The following is a 21723-nucleotide window of genomic DNA, read 5'->3' on the forward strand; positions in this document are numbered from 1 at the left end:
CACATGGTCATGACATCACCACAGGTCCTAGTGGCTGCTGGCGCTGCGGTGGAGGGAGACTGCCAAGCAAGTTGGTGGGTTGTGAGGGGGAGAGGTGTCTGTGACTGCAGCCATGAGTGCGCTCCGGCCTCCTGTGCTGGGAGGGACCGTCCGGCTTATACTGGATGTGTTTACCTATCTGACACTAGATACTGCACCATAGTGTGAGAGCTACTGATAGACACTTCTACGGTAATTCCCTCATGTCACCTGACCGTGAGCCCTTGTGTCAATCATCAGCGTATCCATGGTGATAGATCAGCTTATCTATTGCTACTTATAACTATGATACATTGAGTATACACTGATACATAGTAACACAGAGGTCAGAGAGCCCTCAGTGTAGTGGGTGTGCTTAGCCCAGAGGGGCTCAGCTAGACTGCAGACATCTGTCTCTTAGGGTATATGTGAAATAAGGGTGGTCTGAACAGTTATCAGCCATTACGGCCAAGAAAGGGTTAGAAGGGTCATCCGGCTCAACAAAATATTACCCATAACTCGCCCCTCCTGATCCCCGCCATGTCCATCCCAGTAATGCCAGATCCCTACCCCCCCTTTGTTTTTTTTGTTTTGACACAGAATCATCACCCGCTCATCCGGTGCTGCGGGTACCATCAGGACAGACGTGGAGGGTGATCAGAGTGTAACTTTATTTTCAAATGCCTACCAGAGCCCAGATGTACTATGAACAGTTTTATCTATATACTTACATTTAAAAATAGAAAAACCGATCCATTTAGAATTATGGTTCTGTTCACTAAGGAGCCTCCATCACATCATGTCTTTGACGTTAACACTAGGTTTTTATTTTTCCCTTTCAAAACATTTGTCACTTTGACTGGAGCTGACTGTTCTGACTTGATGTCAGTGGGTCTGTCAGGAACCATCCAGATCTGCTGTGTGATGGATTCAGCTCAGAACAATATTATGTTTGCTTACATTGTATAGCACCACCTGGTGTTTAGAGTCTACAGCAATGTATAGAAATGGTAAAAGGCGAAATTCCAATATACCTACAGTTCAGTATGGATGGAGGACATGGCATTGTTCTGAGGTTATCTCGGCAATAAGACAACCCTGCTTACTTAGTGATACTTTTCAGCAGTCAGCCAGCCAGCAGTGTTTTGTTCTCAGTGTTAGGTTCCATTCACACGATCCGTGTTCCGCGCGCAACGTAGACATGGAATGCCTATAATGCCAAACTGATACGATGCTTCGAGTGGGGGAACTGTATGAATATGCTGCTTCATAACAGTGTGGTGCATATTCATACAGTTCCCCCACTCCCAGCATCATATCACAGATGCTGCCCGGGCAGGGCTGGGGACACTCCGTTACAGGCATTCCTCATCCGTGTTCTGCACAGAACGTGTGAATGTGGCCTTATTCCTGTGGAGTAGTCGAACCAAGACCCAGCTCGATAGAAGTATACCTTATTAGAAGATTGAGCGCAACAGGTTGCACAACAACCGCTCTGGTATCGCTGGATGTGAAGGAACAGAGGCGTCTTGGGAAAGGTGGGGCATGTATACAATAAATAATCGAGTTGTGCTTCACACCATGACGCCTCTGTTCCTTTGCATCTTGCAGTACCAGAGCAATTGTTGTGCAACCTGTTGCGCTCGATCTTCTATAAAGGTTTTCTTCTATCGAGCGGAGTCCTGGTTCGACTACTCCACATTGTTACACCAGTGGTTTTTATTGTTGGTGGTCCTCTATGAGCTGCATCAGGTTTATTTATTCACACAAGTGCTATATAGTATTGTGGCTAGATTAGCACAACCCAACAAGGTGAGTGTGTTTCTTACCTCTGCACCTTTACCACTTGTGTGATTCCAGCTATATACTACCCCAGAAAGTGCCCTCACCTTTCCTTTTTTCTATGGTGTTATTCCTGGCTGTTCTTTCCCTGACATTGTGTTTCCAGTGCTAGACCATTGTCTTCTTTGTTAAAGCCTATTTATCGCATTTGTTTGCAGATTGTTAGCTCGGTGCTGCTAGGACCAAGCTTCTCATCACAATCATGAGGTTGGTAATTCTCGACGACTATGCCCTGGCAAGTGAGTGGGCAGCAAAATACATAAGTAATCGTATCATCCAGTTCAACCCTGGACCAGACAATTACTTTACGCTTGGACTACCCACAGGTAATGTACCATTGAGCTTTGTTTAATTATTTTAGATGTGAACTTAAATATTATGTAATGCAGAAAAAATTCATAGTCTCTCCAGCTCATGAAATCAATAATACTTTATTTTCATCCAGGTAAAACACCAACGCGTATCGAACCTTCCTTGGTTCTTGAACTGAATGTATCATCAGGCCCGGGCTGAGGCACTGTAGGCAGGCCGATCCACCCCCCGTGGGTGCCGCCTCATAGAGGGGCGGGGGTTTCCTCCCACTGGGGGTGGGTCGGCCTGCCTCCAGTGTTTCAGACCGGGCCTGATGGTACGTTCACTTTAATCATGGTTTACCCAGACGCCCTATGACAGCACCCCTGGAGAGGACCTCCCACCGCTTGACAGGAAACCTGAGAAGATAAAAGCTGACACACCTCTCCACACCTTCAGTTCAGGTTTCCTGTCCTGCGGATAGGAGGCCTCAGAAGAGCCCATCCTGGGTGAAGATGGCACAGAACTCCATACCTTCTTGGCTGCAGGTCCCCCGTAGTTGAATCTTAGTAGTGGGGCTCCCTGGAGGCAGAAGCCTGTCTGCAGACAGCAGCCGGATAAGCCTGGGCTGAGGTCCCTGGAGGGTGCTGCAGGCTCCTGCGGTTCCTGGGGGGTCTCCGCTCCCGGGCGGGGGTCTTCCAGGGGCTGTGGTTTGGGTAGGCCGTGTCCGTCCCGCCAGCTCACTCACGGAGCGCATTTGCGCATGCCCGCAGTGCCGCTGTTGGCGCGGCACTTCCGGGTCACGTGACGTGCGTGCGTACGCACGCGTGGTGACGTCAGATGCCGCGTACCCGCCCGAAGTGACGCGGGGCTGCGCGGCGCTGGCTGATGACGTCACACGCCGGGACGCCGCATCCAGCAGCTGTGGAGGAGGCGGTCCAGGTGCTTATAGGGCCAGGGGCACTCCAGCACTTCGTCCATACTCCTAGGGCGTCCAGGAGAGGGACTCACCCAGCCAGCCTACAGTTATCAGGAGATAACAACCTGCCTTGCCGACATTATGTCTGAAAGTTCGGGCAGGAGAGATCGGGGACGCCATGAGAGATCGTCCAAATCTTCGAGAGACCGTGACACGGTACCAGTGGGACGAGGGGCATGTTGGTGAGAGTATTCCCTCCTCTTTGTCTTATATTGCTAATTTGGCGTTAAATTATTGCTTTATAGGCATCTGATAGATCCCATAGGAAGAGATCATCTAAACACCACCATAAAGAATGTGGGGAATGTGGAAATTTACTGCCAGATGATTATTCCAGGTCACTTTGCCAATACTGTGTGGATAAGTTAGTGGCTCAGGAGGCCTCTTCCCTGGCGGATAACTTAAAACAAGTGGTCAGGGACGAAGTGCAGCTTTCCCTAAGAAATCTAGGATTTGATAGGCCAGCTGCAGAAACCCCACTCATTGCTCCTGGATTTTCAGTAACCTCTGAACCTCCAATAGCTCCAAGTGAGGATCAGGAAGAAGGAGAAGTGTATTTAATTTCTTCTAATGAAGATCAGGAGCAGCCTTCCACTTCTAGAGCTCTCTGTCCTACAGAAGATACTGAACAGCTTATTAAAGCAATCAGATCCTCGATGAATATAGTGGAGGAAGAGGTGACGGTGTCACCTGAGGATGCGTTATATGAGGGGTTAGCTCCCAAAAAGATGCATAACTTCTCTGTTCACAAAAGTATTAAGGCATTAATTGACAACGAGTGGCAAAACCCAGACCGAAAATTTTTTATTCCCAGGTATTATAAGAGGAAATATCCCTTTGAGGAGGGCGAATGTAGCTCATGGAATAAGGCCTCGGCTATTGATGCACCTGTGGCAAAGATTGCGAGAAAAAATAGCCTTCCCTTTGATGATCTCGGGTCTCTTTCTGATCCCATGGACAGAAAGTCTGACTATTTTTCCAAGAGAACTTGGGAGGCAGCTACAGGTGCATTAAGGACCAGTATCGCAGCTACCTGCGTGGCAAGACCCTTAAGAATGTGGCTAACTAAATTAAAGACTCAGTTAACTAATGATCAGGATACCACTAAGGTATTGGATGACTTACCTGTGATATCCAAAGCGGTAGACTTCCTAGCAGACGCCTCTACAGACACCATAAAGATGTCAGCAAGGGCAGCAGCGCTGTCTAATTCCGCAAGAAGAGCACTTCAAGGGCTCAAAGCATGGAAAGGGGATGTAGCCGCAAAGGGAAAATTATGTGGTATTCCATGTAATGGAGATTTGCTATTTGGTCCTGTTCTAGATTCTCTCCTAGAGAAGGCATCAGACAAGAAAAAATTTCCCGCTCCCCCCAAACAGCAGGAGTCCTTTCGTGGCAGAAGACAAACCAGGAGGTCCTTTCGTCCCAACCAGGACAACAGGAAGTTCAGAGTGCCAGGGAAAGGCAGAGGATTCCTGTTCAACTCCAAGGACGATAAACCTAAACCCCCTCAACAATGACGGGATGCAGGTGGGGGGGCGCCTGTCTTTTTTTGCCCAGGCCTGGAGGGAAATTTCTCCCAGTCCTTGGGTTCTAAATACAATCTCTTCTGGTCTGCTCCTGGAGTTCAGAAGCCCACCAGTAGACAGATTCCTCCCCACCAGAATCCTATCAGATCGGGCGAAACAAATGATTATAGAGGAAGAGGTTTTGTCTATGATCAACAAGAATGTTTTGATCCCAGTTCCTCCATTACAACACCAGCAGGGGTTCTATTCCCCACTGTTCTTGGTAAAAAAGCCAAATGGCTCTTACAGAGTCATCATAAACCTAAAGGGTCTCAACAAGTTCCTCCTATACAAAAGATTCCGCATGGAGACCTTGAAGTCCACAATAAATTTGTTGTCCCCACACTGCGTCATGGCGTCAATAGATCTGGAGGACGCATACTATCACGTTCCCATCCATCCGATACATCAAAGGTTTCTCAGAGTGGCAGTATGTATAGCGGGAAAGTGGACTCACCTCCAGTACAGAGCCCTGCCATTCGGAGTATCTCAGGCGCCAAGAGCCTTCACAAAGATTGTGGCAGATATGACATCTTATATCAGAAAACAAGATATCCTCATAATACCATACCTGGACGACTTCCTGGTGGTAGCAGATTCAATCCCGCATCTTCAAGCCCAGATCCAGCTAGTATCGGACATTGTCAGGAGATTAGGGTGGAACATTCAGGAGAGCAGAAGAACTCTTTCTCTGCCCCAAACCGGTGTTGAGACATGCAATGTCGGTGTTGGGGCTACTTACATCCTGTATCCAATCAGTACTCTGGGCTCAGTCCAGAACCAGAGCCTTACAATGGGACATTCTTCAGCATTGGAATGGCAGTCAGCAAACGCTAAACAAGACCTTCCATTTATCCTCCAAAGCAAGGATAAGTCTCCGTTGGTGGATGGACCCCAAAAATCTGGGGAGGGGGGTAAGATGGTCACCTACACAACAACTAAATCTAACAACGGACGCCAGCCCCTGGGGCTGGGGAGCTCACCTGGGCAATACCTTTACCCAGGGCACTTGGCCTCCTCATCTCAGACAGCAGACTTCCAATTTCAAAGACCTGTATGCGATCTTTCAAGCCCTACAGGACCTAGAGCCTTTAGTGTCCTCAAAGGATGTCTTAGTATACTCAGACAACACCACAGCTGTCTCTTACATAAACAAACAAGGGGGGACACGCTGCCAGACTCTCCTGCAACTATCAGCCCAAATTTTCCTGTTCGCAGAGCAACATCTACTGTCACTAACAGCAGTGCATCTCAGGGGGGACCAAAACATCCAGGCGGACTTCCTAAGCAGGGTGAAAATAACCCAATCAGAGTGGTCTCTCAGCGAGGAGGTGTTTCAGCAGATCACCAGCAGATTCATGCCTCCAACAGTCGACCTATTTGCGACCAGGGCGAACAGGAAAGTCAAGAAGTTCTACTCCCTCAGGCCAGGAGACTGCCCAGCGGCGGTAGACGCACTTTCTCAGAGTTGGAAAGGAGAGATAGCTTATGCCTTCCCCCCCCCCTCAACCTGATTCCCAGAGTTCTGAAAAAGATAATAGAAGACAGAGCTCAGGTCATTCTCATAGCTCCGTTTTGGCCAAAGAGACCCTGGTTCACGCTGTTGAGAAGGCTGTCAGTCGCCCAACCATGGATTCTCCCGGAGAAGAATCTTCTCTCCCAGGGCCCAGTACAGCACCCGACCTGTCCACACTTGCACTTGACTGCATGGATGCTGAAAGGCTAATCCTCAGAGGTAGGGGCCTCACAGACGATGTCATAAATACTATGCTAGCAAGTAGAAAAGAAGTCACGTCTTCAATCTATTTAAGAACATGGAGGGCCTTTCTAAAATTTTCTCAGGGAAAACAAGACCCTTTAGGGGAACCTAACATCCCATTAATTCTTAGCTTTCTGCAGACAGGGCTGGATAAAAATTTAAAACCTAGCACCCTCAAGGTTCAGATTTCAGCCCTAAGTACATTCCTAAACCATAAACTAGCAGATAACCTACTAATTAAAAGGTTTATCACAGGGGCGCTCAGGTTAAATCCATCAGTTAGAGTCACTATTCCCCCATGGGATCTAAACCTGGTCCTAGAGGCCTTAAAGAGTCACTGTCGTATTTTTTTTTTTTTTTGCAGAAATCAATAGTCCAGGCGATTTTAAGAAACTTTGTAATTGGGTTTATTAGCCAAATCTGCCATTATCTGCATGTAAATAGCCTTTTCCCAGGTCCCCCCCTCCCTCCTCTTTTTCATCCACTCTGAAAAATCTGAAAATTGTGACTTGTTGCAGGAGACGTCCCCTGTCTGCTCTAGGGAGAGGGGAGGGGGGAGGGGGAAGGAGGGAGTTAGTCGGCAGCAGAAAGCAGATAACAGAGGATTACAGGCACGGAGCTGGGTGACAGCTGTAATCTGAGCTCAGACAGGTCACTGGTGATGGTCAGAACAGATAACGGGTGAGGGATTTGTAGATTAACTCTTTGTTGTCCTGTTTTGGTCTTTTCTTTAGCTCTCTCCATAGGAGAACAATGAAGACAGGGGAAGAGCTTCAAACTGCTTTTTCATGATAAAAATGCATTTTTCGGATAATAAACCCAATTACAAAGTTTCTTAAAATCGCCTGGACTATTGATTTCTGCAAAAAAAAAATTCACGACAGTGACACTTTAACTAAACCTCCGTTTGAACCTTTAGAGTCTTTATCACTAAAAATGCTATCTCTCAAACTCACCTTTCTTTTAGCTATTACGTCTGCCAGGAGAGTTAGTGAACTCCAGGCATTATCAGCCTTTCCTCCTCACACCATTATCCTGGAGGATAGAGTAACAATGAAGACCCTTCCATCCTTTCTTCCTAAGGTGGTATCTGAATTCCATAAAAACCAGAATATTGTTCTCCCGTCTTTCTGTGACAGACCCAAGAATGATGGAGAAAGGAACTTTCACAATTTAGATGTCAGGAGATGCTTGATACATTACTTAGAGTCTACCAAGGACTTTAGAAAATCAGAGAACCTACTAGTTCAGTTCTCAGGCAAAAACAGAGGGACTTTAGCTTCCAAACCTACTATTAGTAGGTGGATTAAGGATACGATTTCACTAGCCTACACTTCTCAGGGGAAAGACCCGCCTACATACTTTTCCGCACATTCCACTAGGGCAGTAGCCACATCTTGGGCAGAGAGAGCAGACGCCTCTCTAGATCAGATCTGTAGGGCCGCAACATGGTCTTCTCCTCACACTTTTCTTCGTCACTACAGACTCCAACTGAATCCACTTTCTGACCTATCCTTTGGGCGCAAGGTTCTTTCTGCTGTGGTCCCACCCTAATTCGTATATTTACTTGCTTATCCTCCAGGGGTGCTGTCATAGGGCGTCTGGGTAAAACCAGAATTACTTACGGTAATGATGTTTTCATAAGCCCATGACAGCACCCCTCCGGTATACCCACCCTATTAATCTTACCTATCCTTACGGATTTCTCTTTCTATTTTTTTTTTTTCTTCTATTGTTCTATCAATTATCATACGATATGTTTGCTCCGCTGGAGTACTTTTATATGAACTGAAGGTGTGGAGAGGTGTGTCAGCTTTTATCTTCTCAGGTTTCCTGTCAAGCGGTGGGAGGTCCTCTCCAGGGGTGCTGTCATGGGCTTATGAAAACATCATTACCGTAAGTAATTCTGGTTTTCTGCATTCTTGTAAATTCTCACATATAGCACTGAGTGTGTATTTAAAGAACACATCTATAGACACAGATGTAGAAGGACTATAGTTCCCAGCATTGCCACAGCAAGCGGTGTCTGATTGTGTAATGTCCTCAATAGATCAGAGGTATATGTCAGGAAGTGATATTTCCATATCTCCACATGGAAATCCAGTTATGTCACCTACTGTTGCTCCAGTGCTAACCAGCTATCTGACCATATGTGTGCAACTTATCAGAAAATTTGTTTATTGAATATCACTGGAAAGGTAGTGTAAAGGACCCTCTGATCAGGTGAGTGGTTCTCCAGAGGACAACAGCAAAGCTTTGTCTTTGAGGCTATGTTTACACATAGGACTTCAGTCAGTCTTTTGGTCAAGCAACCAAAATCAAAAGTGGAACTGACAGGACAACATTGTAATGGAAAGCTTTTCGCAGCTTCTGTTTTTTTCAATCGACTCCTGGTTTTAGTTGGAAAAAAACACACTGACGGAAATACTGTGTGTGAACATAGCCTTACAATAGTCTTGGCAACCCTCAGCCTCTCCTTACATTCTTTGCATGGGGACCATGTAAAGGATGAATGCTTTATAGAATGAATGCTTTACCTGCCATTACAGTAAGCTTTTCTATTTTTATTTTATTTATTTGCTATTAAAGTGCTTTCTTAAATAATTATTGGAAGTGAAGTATCTAACCTGTTAATATTTCCCTGTTGCACACCAGGCGCCGAGGATGAACGTTAGCTTCTTACCGCCATTCTTGGTGCCAGTTTCGTGCTATTAGAAATTCAATCTTCATGCTAATTTTGGTGCTTTCGGTGCAGGACTACTGCCCCTAGTGTATCAATCCACGCTGGCCAGATTGGTGCAATGGGGGTGGTAGTCCCACACCCCCTGCATCAAAACACCTTATTAGCATGAAGATTGAACTCTAATAATACGTAAAGGCACAGAGTATGTAAGAAACTAACCGTAACACTTGGTGCCCTGTGTGCATGCTATAGGGACCTAACAACAAGTTAGATTCTTCTAACCTTCTGTTACCCTTTAAGCAGTTTGCTAGGGTTGCAAGAAGCCAGTGGCTTTGATATGATTAAGGTTTGTTCTTGTATAATAACCTCTTTTAAGCAAATCTGTCACCGTCCCCAGCAGCGGTGGTGAACCACTGACACTGTTTTATAGATTACAATAAAATCATACCTATGTATATTGTCCATGTGTTACTTTCACATAAAATGGGTTGTTTTAAATGCTGTAGAAGTGTCAAGGAGGTGTAGCCTAGGGTCCACTCTGCACCACATCCCCACTTAGTTTTATATTGATAGACAGGTAAGGCCCGAGTTACACTACTGAGCCTTGCTGAAATACCCCATATGCACTATTATATCTAATTGTGGTGAAGGCATGGTGAGTGGTAATGAGAAAGAGATGCTTCTGTGCCTCTTAGTTGCAGATATGGCTTTTTGCAATGTTATAAAATCATGTTTTTCTTCTAAGCTGAGTCTTAGAGGCTGTGATGATCAGCAGCATGGACACTTCACTGGGAAGGCTAAAGGCGTGCAGGCTACAGCATAGCTTGGCCTCTATGACCCTTGAGCTTAGAAGCAAAACATGATTTTATAACTGTGCAAACAACCATCAGCTATGATAGAGGTATCATTGGTTTATTTCCCTATCAGCCATGTCTGCAACAGAGCTGACAAATTCATTTGAAAAATATCACAGTTTCTATTTTGGTACGCCCTATTACAAAGCCTGTTGTCTCATCGCCATTCATTACTCTTTATGTCCTTCTTGTCTTTTACAGGCAGCACTCCCTTAGGATGTTACAAGAAACTTATTGAGTATCACAAACGCGGTGACCTTTCATTCAAATATGTAAAGACCTTTAACATGGATGAATATGTAGGTAAGTTGTAATGATGTTCATTTACATTTTTTTATATGCACTGGACGACCTGAATCAAGGCATTACACGTGCCACAAGGTTGCAACATTTAGAGAATATAGCTTGCTTCTAGCATTGTGGTTTTATATGTGAATTAATGTGCATAAATGTGCAGGAAGACCAGATAAGTAAAATATTCCTGTTTTCTAGTCTACCTAGATTTGTTTGTACATTTGCTAACCCACCTGTAAAGTGTAATGCTAATTGTTGCAAATTGACTTTAGCCTGCTTATATTGTTGTAGAGTCAGACAGAATGTACAAGTGTAACAGAAAGCGTAACTGTCATTTAAATGTCACTTTTCGGAAATCACTAAATATCGATAGTACAAGCGATCTTAAGAAACTCTGTAAAAGGTTTTATTAAACAAAAGGGTTTCCTTCTGCACTTAAAAAGTGTTTTCCTACCTCCCCCCCCCCCTTCGGAAGAAGCAGGACTTATGTGTCCATTATGCTCTATGGAAAGGGGAGGGGAATGAGGGGGATGAATGAGCACGGAGAGGAGATACATCCTGCAATGTTCTCTCATCAAGCTTCTAGGTAAGCACTGACCTTTCTGACCTCTGAATCCAGTGTTTTATGTGCTCAGACTTTTATGTGTCTCCAAACTGTACAACTGCTACTCTGCTCTCCCTGCTTACTACCCCCTTGGTCCCTCCCCCTCCATAGGATATAATGGACTCAGCAAACCCATCCTCACTTTGTAACTCTGTAGTGAAGATGGCTTTGCCTGATAATGCACAGATAAGAAGTGAAGGGGGGTGGGAGGGGAGTTGAAAAGACACCTTTTTGAGTACAGAAAGAGGCTTTTTTTGTCTAATAAGACCTATTACAAAGTTTATTGTACTATTGATTAATGGGGGGAAAAAATTAAATGACAGTTACACTTTAATGTTGTACCCCCCCCCCCCTAATGTTGTTCAACACCCTTTGGGACAAGAATTAAAGTAGGGGTTTTTCTAGGACGTTCACCTTTTGATGTAAGTTTGGAAATTGCTACTTTTAAACATCTGAAGCCGTTCACTCTGACTCTAGTAACCCCTTTATGATTCTTAGTAATCAAATGGGTATTGTTGGCAGTGTTACCACATAGTCACCTGGAGTGATCACAGTGACTGGTGGTTGTCATTGCTTGTCATGAAATGTAGCATCCTGCACAGATTACCGTATACTTACTATACACTGAATATATTTTGAAAATAGGACTTTCAATAGATCTTAGTATGTCTTTGTGTCAAGTAACCACCCACATGTTTCATTTGCTGGTTTCTTAGGATTACCAAGGGACCACCCTGAGAGCTATCATTCATACATGTGGAATAATTTTTTCAAGCACATAGATATAGATCCCAATAATGCTCACATACTGGATGGGAATGCTGATGACCTGCAAGATGAATGTGAGGAATTTGAAAGGAAGATCAAAGAAGCTGGTGGCATTGAGCTCTTTGTTGGAGGTATATATTATATACAGGGTTATACTAAAATAATCGTGATATTAAAGCAATATACTGACCCATACTGTACCTATTACTGGGCTCTAGCAGCAGTCTGGTGTAATACCAGCTCTGCTGCCATTATATTCTTTGGTGTAAAAGGTCTTTGCCACAGTACCTGGAAGGCAGAGTAAGCAAGTGTAAATCAGGCCCTTGCCATAGCTCCATTAAGGTGGCCATATACTTTTAGTAACTATTAGCCTAACCTAATATCAATCTCCTGTTCATATACACGACCAAATGTTATATTTTCTATATGGAGAAGTACAGCTATAGGTAGTTCTGGCAGTGGCATACCTCTTCTAGAACAAAAAGATTGGGCAGAAAACATCCAGTGGATCCTCTCTCTTATTGAGTGTGAGCCAGGGAGTGAGGCGGACAGTCACAGACTTCTCCCTGCTATATGTAATGATTGGTGGGTGTCTTGACTCTGAGACCCTGACTGATCAAAACGTTTGACATGTTTGTGTGACATTTCAAAAGGTTTTTTAAAGGGGCGGTAACACTTTAATGTTATCAAGTGTAATCTACTTTAAACCCTTTTTCTAATTATGTACTGGTTGCAAAATGTTTATTGATTGAAGGTAAAGTGTTTTTTTTTTTTTTTTTTTTTTTTTTTAAATCCCCCTCGCTGTTTAGGTATAGGTCCAGATGGTCATATTGCCTTCAATGAGCCAGGTTCCAGTCTGGTATCCAGAACTAGACTCAAGACTTTAGCAATGGACACTATTTTGGCAAATGCCAAATATTTTGATGGTGATCTTTCTAAAGTCCCAACTATGGCATTAACAGTTGGCGTTGGGACAGTAATGGATGCCAAAGAGGTAGGCACCCATTTATTATGCCTGTACTTTGCTTATATTAAGAGTACAACGTGATTTTCTCATTTTAGTTATAACAACATTCTGTATATAATATTTTCTATATAGGTGAAAGTACCCACTTTCAGCACAATTTATTTTATTAGGTTCAAGATTTGGTTATCTACTTAGGGTGCCTTCACACATAATGGATCCACACTCTCCACTCCCCGCTCCGGCTTGCTTCGGGGGCTTATGGCGTCTGCACATTCCGCTCAGCCAATCAGTGGCTGCGGCGGGGCAGCACACTGACTGACTGAGCAGTACATCCAGCCGGGAACCCCCCGAAGGAAAATGTCTGTCACTTTAACAGCATGTCTACATAGCTTTAGGCTGAGTTAAGACTAAAATTCTCCATTTTCAATGGTACTGTCCCATTTTTTCCACCCTTTTATAATCTACTGGGCCACTCATGTCCAGATAAATCAGCAACCGCATACTACATGGTTGCTTTAAAGGGGTATTCTGGGAAAAATTTACTTTACCCCTATGCCCAGGGGTAATAGGGGAAAAGTAGAAGATCATGGGTGGTCCGACCTAGTGGCGGATTAAATGTACCCTGGGCCCCGGGCTGTCCACCCAACCTGGCCCCCCCCCACAAGTCAATTTGCCCACATTATAATCCTCTACTGCGCCCCCCCCCCCACTGTCCCCAATAAACACTGCCTGCCTCCCCTCCCTGCTGGCCCCAATAAACATAATGTTTGGTCCCTTGCTGCTACCCCCAGTAAGAATTGCCCACCCCACCCCCACTGCCCCTGATAAACATAATGCCACCTCACCTGGTCCCCTGATGTTGCCCCCCCCCCCCAAGGTCACAGCAGCACAGAGGATGTCAGGAGAGGAGGGTGCTGATCTTACAGGAGAGGTCACAGCAGCACAGAGGATGTCAGGAGAGGAGGGTGCTGATCTTATAGGAGAGATCCGAGCAGCACAGAGGATGTCAGGAGAAGAGGGTGCTGATCTATAGGGGAGGTCACAGCAGCACAGAGGATGTCAGGAGAGGAGGGTGCTGATCTATAGGAGAGGTCCGAGCAGCACAGAGGATGTCAGGAGAGGAGGGTGCTGGTCTTATAGGGGAGGTTGCAGCGCCCAGCAGCACAGAGGATGTCAGGAGAGGAGGGTGCTGATCTATAGGGGAGGTCCCAGCAGCACAGAGGATGTCAGGAGAGGAGGGTGCTAATCCTATAGGAGATGGTCTCCCTCTTTCCCCTTCTATAGATGTTCCCCCTCTTTCCCCCCTTATAGATGGTCTTCCTCTTTCCCCCTTTATACATGGCCCCCCTCTTTCCCCCTTTATACATGGTCCCCCTCTTTCCCCCTTTATACATGGTCCCCCTCTTTCCCCCTTTATACATGGTCCCCCTCTTTCCCCCTTTATACATGGTCCCCCTCTTTCCCCCTCTATAGATGGTCCCCCTCTTTCCCCCTCTATAGATGGTCCCCCTCTTTCCCCCTCTATAGATGGTCCCCCTTTTTCCCCCTCTATAGATGGTCCCCCTCTTTCCCCCTCTATAGATGGTCCCCCTCTTTCCCCCTCTATAGATGGTCCCCCTCTTTCCCCCTCTATAGATGGTCCCCCTCTTTCCCCCTCTATAGATGGTCCCCCTCTTTCCCCCTCTATAGATGGTCCCCCTCTTTCCCCCTCTATAGATGGTCCCCCTCTTTCCCCCTCTATAGATGGTCCCCCTCTTTCCCCCTCTATAGATGGTCCCCCTCTTTCCCCCTCTATAGATGGTCCCCCTCTTTCCCCCTCTATAGATGGTCCCCCTCTATAGATGGTCCCCCTCTTTCCCCCCTTATAGATGGTCTCCCTCTTTAGATGGTCCCCCTCTTTCCCCCCTTATAGATGGTCCCCCTCTTTCCCCCTCTATAGATGGTCCCCCTCTTTCCCCCCTTTATAGATGGTCCCCCTCTTTCCCCCCTTATAGATGGTCTCCCTCTTTCCCCCTCTATAGATGGTCCCCCTCTTTAGATGGTCCCCCTCTTTCCCCCTCTATAGATGGTCCCCCTCTTCCCCCCCCCTTATAGATGGTCCCCCTCTTCCCCCCCCTTATAGATGGTCCCCCTCTTTCCCCCCTTTATAGATGGTCCCACTCTTTCCCCCCTTTATAGATGGTCCCCCTCTCTTCTCCCCTTTATAGATGGTCCCCCTCTTTCCCCCTTTATAGATGGTCCCCCTCTTTTCCCCCTTTATAGATGGTCCCCCTCTTTCCCCCCTTTATAGATGGTCCCCCTCTTTCCCCCTTTATAGATGGTCCCCCTCTTTCCCCCCTTTATAGATGGTCCCCCTCTTTCCCCCCTTTATAGATGGTCCCCCTCTTTCCCCCTTTATAGATGGTCCCCCCTCTTTCCCCCTTTATAGATGGTCCCCCTCTTTCCCCCCTTATAGATGGTCCCCCTCTTTCCCCCCTTTATAGATGGTCCCCCTCTTTCCCCCCTTTATAGATGGTCCCCCTCTTTCCCCCTTTATAGATGGTCCCCCTCTTTCCCCCCTTATAGATGGTCCCCCTCTTTCCCCCCTTATAGATGGTCCCCCTCTTTCCCCCCTTATAGATGGTCCCCCTCTTTCCCCCCTTTATAGATGGTCCCCCTCTTTCCCCCCTTATAGATGGTCCCCCTCTATAGATGGTCCCCCTCTTTCCCCCCTTATAGATGGTCTCCCTCTTTCCCCCTCTATAGATGGTCCCCCTCTTTAGATGGTCCCCCTCTTTCCCCCTCTATAGATGGTCCCCCTCTTCCCCCCCCCTTATAGATGGTCCCCCTCTTTCCCCCCTTATAGATGGTCCCCCTCTTTCCCCCCTTATAGATGGTCCCCCTCTTTCCCCCCTTTATAGATGGTCCCCCTCTTCCCCCCCTTATAGATGGTCCCCCTCTATAGATGGTCCCCCTCTTTCCCCCCTTATAGATGGTCTCCCTCTTTCCCCCTCTATAGATGGTCCCCCTCTTTAGATGGTCCCCCTCTTTCCCCCTCTATAGATGGTCCCCCTCTTCCCCCCCCTTATAGATGGTCCCCCTCTTCCCCCCCCTTATAGATGGTCCCCCTCTTCCCCCCCTTATAGATGGTCCCCCTCTTTCCCCCTTTATAGATGGTCCCCCTCTTCCCCCCCTTATAGATGGTCCCCCTCTTCCCCCCCTTATAGATGGTCCCCCTCTTCCCCCCCTTATAGATGGTCCCCCTCTTTCCCCCTTTATAGATGGTCCCCCTCTTTCCCCCCTTATAGATGGTCCCCCTCTTTCCCCCCTTTATAGATGGTCCCCCTCTCTTCTCCCCTTTATAGATGGTCCCCCTCTTTCCCCCTTTATAGATGTTCCCCCTCTTTCCCCCCTTTATAGATGGTCCCCCTCTTTCCCCCTCTATAGATGGTCCCCCTCTTTCCCCCCTTTATAGATGCCCCCCCAGTCAGTAAATAACACAAAAATAACAAAATACAACTCCCCTACCCTGCGTTCCCCCGTCGATCCTCTCTCCTTCTGAAGTCTCCGGCTGATGCGCGGCTGCCGGGGGTGTCCTGTCCTCTCCCCGGCAGCGCGCGCATCACACAGCTCCTAGTGCCGCCTGGGCTCTGACTTCCGGTACGTGCGCTTCCAGTACCGGAAGTCAGGGCCCCAGGCGGCACTAGGAGCTGTGTGATGCGCGCGCTGCCGGGGAGAGGACAGGACACCCCCGGCAGCCGCGCATCACCCGGAGGCAGCCGGAGACTCTTGTGACCGCAAGCGAAACAATGCTTGCGGTCACAAGAGCCTGCAGTGGCGGTGGGAAGGGGGCCTCCCGGGCTGCATTATAATGTGGGCGGCGTGGCATGGGCCCCCCCGGAGCCTCGGGCGGCCGCCCAAACCGCCCACATTATAATCCGCCACTGGTCCAACATCTGAATACCTGCCGGCGATCTTTGTATCAGACCCCACCGGCTCTGTTATGAATAGTGTCAGATAGGGTCAGATAGTGGAAAAAAGAATTTTCCACAGAATACCCCTTTAATTCCGCTTAAAGTTATTTCCTTTCATGCTGCAGCAATGGTAATAAAGAGAAGTCTGCAATCCAGATGTGAGTAGGACAGAGCTGCAATGATGAGTGCAGCCCATAGAGAAGAGTGGTACTGTTTTGGGGGGGGGGGGGGGGGGGGGAGGAAAGCAGACTATTTTTTTTCCTTACTAATCCTTTCAATGGTCACTGCCGTTTCAAACACCCAACCTCTTTTTGATAGCCTGTGTGATTCCTAATATTTTTATATATCATTTAATTCACCAAATATTACTACTTACCCCAGGGAACAGCTCTATAGTCTTGCCACGAGGTGGGTATCTCCCTTCCCTGCAATATGCTGTCCGTTGTACAGAGTAACTATGTTAAGTGCTTAGAAGTAACCCTTTCTGTGCTGCCATTCCCTCTAATTTCTGCTCACATAGCACCTTGCAAAAACCCAGTGCATCAGTAACCCCCTCTCATATCATCAATAGTAGTGTACTTTACAAATCATCCCTCAGCACAATGCAGATTTACTGCCACTGTGTCATGGCACAGTATAGAGGAGTTTGTGATGTGTTTTGCTGTGAGTAGCTAGAGCATTAATGGATGAAGTGACTATTTGTCTTCTAGTGAAAGACAGGCCAGCTATGCACCATGGAGGGGGTTCTCAGGGAAGAAATAGCCGTGTATGATGGAGGGGGTTCTCAGGGATCGATAACAGCAGTGAGAGCACTACAATCACATTGTCACTACTCTTGTTGGTTAGTCTAATAAAATCATGCATGTTTTAACCCTTAGGGGACACAGACAGTTTTCATTTTTGCGCTTTTGTTTTGCGATTTCCCCCCCCCCCCCCCCGGCTGCATCTGAATACTTAATTAGCGAGCACGGCAATCGTACCGTGCCTGCTAAGAGCCGCAGTCCCGGGCTGCATGTAGCACTCAGGATAGAGGCAGTTCAGAGCGACCCCCTCTGAAGTCTCCTAGCTGCACCAGGATGTTCTGTAACGTCCTGGTGCAGCTATGGGTTAAAAGCAATTTTGAAAAGATAGGTAAACTTTATTTTCTAAATACCATATTGTTTTCTCCAAACAGGTGATGATCCTCATTACTGGAGCCCACAAAGCTTTTGCTTTATATAAAGCTATAGAAGAAGGTGTGAACCATATGTGGACAGTGTCTGCTTTTCAGCAACATCCTCGTACTATATTTGTCTGTGATGAAGATGCTACATTAGAACTTAGAGTCAAAACTGTGAAGTACTTTAAAGGTGAGAAGAGAAAAAACAATGGAACATCTTGAAGAGCATTACCCATAACAATACATGTTTGGCTGATCCCATATATCTTGTTCTGGGGGTGGAGAGCGGAGGGGATCTCAGCAGTTACCTTATGCTTACATGATTAAGAACAATGGTTAAACACTGTACTCTGGGTCAATATTGTCCTCTCTATCTTAGCAGGTGGAATGTAATGTGTTTCAGGGATGGACCTATTTCCTTGCCTTGTTACTGTATTAAATCTACTGTATAAGCACTTTAATAGTAACAGATATTCATTTTTCCCTTAAGGGGTCACTCTGTAGAAAAAAAATGTTTTTAATTTAACTGGTGTCAGAAAGTTATACAGATTTGTAATTTACTCCTATTTAAAAAATCTCAAGTCTTCCAGTATTTATAAGTTGCTGTATGTCCTGCAGGAAGTGGTGTATTGTTTCCCGTCTGACATGGTGTTCTCTGCTGCCACCTCTGTCCCTTACAGGAACTGTACAGAGCAGTAGTAACTTCCCATAGAAAACCTCTCCTGGACAGTTTCTGACACGGACAGAGGTGGCAGCAGAGAGCACCACTTACCATGTGAGAGGGTGAGGTGGAGAGGTTTTGGTTTAAATTTTTGTGTTCATGTTTAGCTGCTTATTTTACCTTGGTGGGAATTTTCCTCGCCTGTGTGATTCGGGCTGGACAGTGTGGGTTCCCTAAAGTGTCTGCCGGACCAGGATGCAGGTGGCATTCTATAGTACAGGCAACTTAGTTGCTATTTGTGGATCATGGTGGCTCTAGCACTTTACCAAGTGACTCTTTGGCAGTTAATGTCAACATTTCAGGAATAGGGACTATTTATTAGGATTTATTATTTACTTTCGCACTGGCACTTTATGTTCATTACCATAGCGTATATGTGATTTGTTGTGGATTTTTGGATAGGGTTTTGTTGATCTAATTGGATACCCTGGTTGTGGGCTTAACATTTATGGACGTTAACTTTAATATTGGATCTTGAAAGCACCATTTCAGGCTGGAAAGAAAATACCACTTTCTACAGGACGTACTGGAAGGCTTGACATTTTTAAATAGAAGTTATGTACTGTATATCTGTATAACTTTTTGACACCGGTTTATTTAAAAACAATTTATTTTCTCCAGAGTGCCCCTTTAGAGGGTTAAGCCATACTCTTTCATGCAGAGAAAATTGTATGTGACAAAAGCCTTGGTAAACCTAGAACTGTTACTTCTATTTTTTTCCTAGGTTTAATGCATGTCCATAATAAACTGGTGGAACCGCTGCACAGCATGAAGAAAAACTGACATAGTGTGAAAGTGGCAGATGATGTAGTGGCTATGCAATATTACTGTAACCTGGTTTGCAAATCTGCACAAGTACTGTATTCTTAAGGTCCAATCTCTGCTTTAGCCATGTAACATTCCATACTACATGGGTTTGGTTTATAGATGACCTTACCTTTCTCTGAACCTGACACTAGTGGTGTGTAAGGGTCAGCATATGTTGCCTTTTTATTGTTTAATGCAAACTTATTGCTACTAACAGGTATACTCATTTGCAGTTGCTGCTGGAAGAGAATTGCTTTCCGGACATGTATGTAACCAGTGAATGTTCGCAATAGAAGTGGCTTAGCATTAGGTGTGTACATTAAAGGGAATCTGTCAGCACCTGAGCCCTATCTGAGGTGCTTACAGTGTGCTGTAGTTGGCATTCCCCTAATGAGCATGTTACCCTTTGTGCATAATCAATTGCATGGACAAATTACCAATCTCGCCTCTCCTACTGTAATTAAGAGTCAAAGAGGAGTTGTGGCTCAGCATTTGTGCCGCACTCTGGCACACCTAATCACTCCCTCCTCCTCCCTCTACTTAATCAATGTTGCCTGGCCTCCTGCTCACTCAGATGTCAGTCAGTATCTGCCAACAGAGGACTGATCTGCTATAGTCTGTGTAGGAGCTGTGGTCTAGGGGTAAGTCACCCATCTAGAGACCAGAACCAGTTTGTTTTCTTTCATTTGAATTCCCTGATGGAAATTAAATAGTTATTTATTTTTATTTTTCACATTATTGTATGATTTTTAAAAGTGCAAAGAATTCCCAATCGGGTTCAAATTAGTTTAGTTTTTTTTTTCCAATACAATGATGAGAAAAATAAAAATGTCATTTCCATCAGGTGATTTGGACCAAAGAAAACAAACTGGTGCTTATCTCTAGACAGGTGACTCACCCCTAGACCACAGCTTCAACATAGGCTAGAAGTGTCAATTATATGTGATTGCATATGAGTCCTCTGTTGGCGGATACTGACTTGATAGCTTGAGTAAGTGGGAGGCCAGGCAGCATTGATTATTCATAAAGAAAAGGGAGGAGTAAGCAGTGGTGAGGTGTGCTAGAGTGAGGAACAAACTCTAAGCCACAACTCTTCGAATCCTCATTTCAGTAAGAGACGCAAGATTGTGCATATTCCACTGCTTGGACGAATTACCAAAGGGTAATATGCTAGCGAGGCAACTGCCAACTACAGCTCACTGTCAGCACCTCAGGTAGGGCCCGGGTGCTCACAGATTCCCTTTAAAGCGAGCTGCTTACCGTACTACCAGTGCCCTTACATTTCCAGTTCCTTTTGCCATTGTAAACCAGCTGGTACTTTTTTGTTACATTTATTTTAAAAATTGTTACAAACTATAAAGCTATTGCTATCAATGTACAACAAAGCTGTTTTCTAATATTATCTGTTATCTTCAAGAATAAAATGTTATATAGTAAATACTGAGTTTGCTTGTTTGTTTTTACATGTTAGCTGCTTATAAGGTTTCCAATCTCAACCCATCATATTTAGCAACAGTATTACTGATGTATATGATTTAACTGATGCATATCATGGTGTTTGGAGCATATTGCTTACTCCTGGGTAAACAGTCACTTTTTGAGCATAGACACACAGGAAAGCAGCTGCCTGTGATGAATCATACGAATCATAGGTGCTTGATGTCCATCCAAGACAGGTACTTCAGTCCTGGGTCGAGGGCTGGGATGAATGCCCATGATGCTCAGTTCTGTGCATCTGTTTCCTCTGAGCAACTATAAGAGAATTAGCTGCCTACCAAAGAGTGTGGAAAATATAAACTATAAATTGACCCTTACCTGCAAGTTGGACTTTGTAAAAACCCATTATTGTGTTGTATATAGGGTATCAAATCCAGTGTACATTGAAGATATATTAGTAGGAGACTTAAAGTGTACCTGTTCCTAAGAATAACTTTTGACATGTTATAGATCACAGGGGGTCTTATTGCTGAGACCTGCTCTGATCAGAAGATATAACTAGGGATATGCACCCCCTCATTGCCGGCCCACAGTTCGTCAATATTTATAATGTAAGTCTATGACAATATTTTGAGGCAAGGAGCGGCCATCTTGGGAAAGAATCACACTGCTGCAATCTCTCTCCAGCTATATCTCTGATCAGAGCAGATTTCAGCAGTAATACCCTCTGTGATCAATAAGTTTTGACATACAAAAGTTATCTGTAGTGACAGTGCCCATTATTAATAATAATGAACATTTCAGTAAGCCAAAATGTACTACCAAGTTACCTAGAATGGTAATACTCCACCACCTCCTGTTCCAGGCACTGAACATCCCTGTACCCTTGTCACTTATGTCAGATCTGGGATGTCCTAAAACAGTAATGAACCTTAGTATGGCTGAAATCTTCCTGGACCTAGGCACCTTTACGAGATTGAAAGGGGAAGTTGACAGGCCTGAGAGGAAACACTGTTGGG

General features: G+C 45.6%; 2 protein-coding genes across 5 annotated transcripts; both read left to right on the forward strand.

Annotated features, from left to right (window-relative positions):
• Positions 1-20705, forward strand: GNPDA2 (glucosamine-6-phosphate deaminase 2). 4 transcript variants are annotated; one of them, XM_069976513.1, is made up of 7 exons: positions 1-74; positions 2019-2186; positions 10196-10297; positions 11609-11791; positions 12470-12654; positions 17755-17929; positions 19185-20705. In XM_069976513.1, the coding sequence occupies exons 2-7, from the start codon at positions 2063-2065 to the stop codon at positions 19241-19243; spliced, it is 828 nt and encodes a 275-aa protein (XP_069832614.1). In that variant the 5' UTR covers positions 1-74; positions 2019-2062; the 3' UTR covers positions 19244-20705. The 4 variants fall into 4 exon arrangements, with proteins under 4 accessions (XP_069832614.1, XP_069832615.1, XP_069832616.1 ...); XM_069976514.1 differs by lacking the exon at positions 1-74 and adding an exon at positions 81-231; XM_069976515.1 differs by lacking the exon at positions 1-74 and adding an exon at positions 81-203.
• Positions 3028-5352, forward strand: LOC138796814 (uncharacterized). The gene is made up of 2 exons (XM_069976512.1): positions 3028-3286; positions 3376-5352. The coding sequence occupies exons 1-2, from the start codon at positions 3212-3214 to the stop codon at positions 4648-4650; spliced, it is 1350 nt and encodes a 449-aa protein (XP_069832613.1). The 5' UTR covers positions 3028-3211; the 3' UTR covers positions 4651-5352.
• Positions 20706-21723: the final 1018 nt, after the last annotated feature.

The sequence above is a fragment of the Dendropsophus ebraccatus genome, chromosome 7, assembly GCF_027789765.1.
Source record: "Dendropsophus ebraccatus isolate aDenEbr1 chromosome 7, aDenEbr1.pat, whole genome shotgun sequence".
Classification (NCBI taxonomy): domain Eukaryota; kingdom Metazoa; phylum Chordata; class Amphibia; order Anura; family Hylidae; genus Dendropsophus; species Dendropsophus ebraccatus.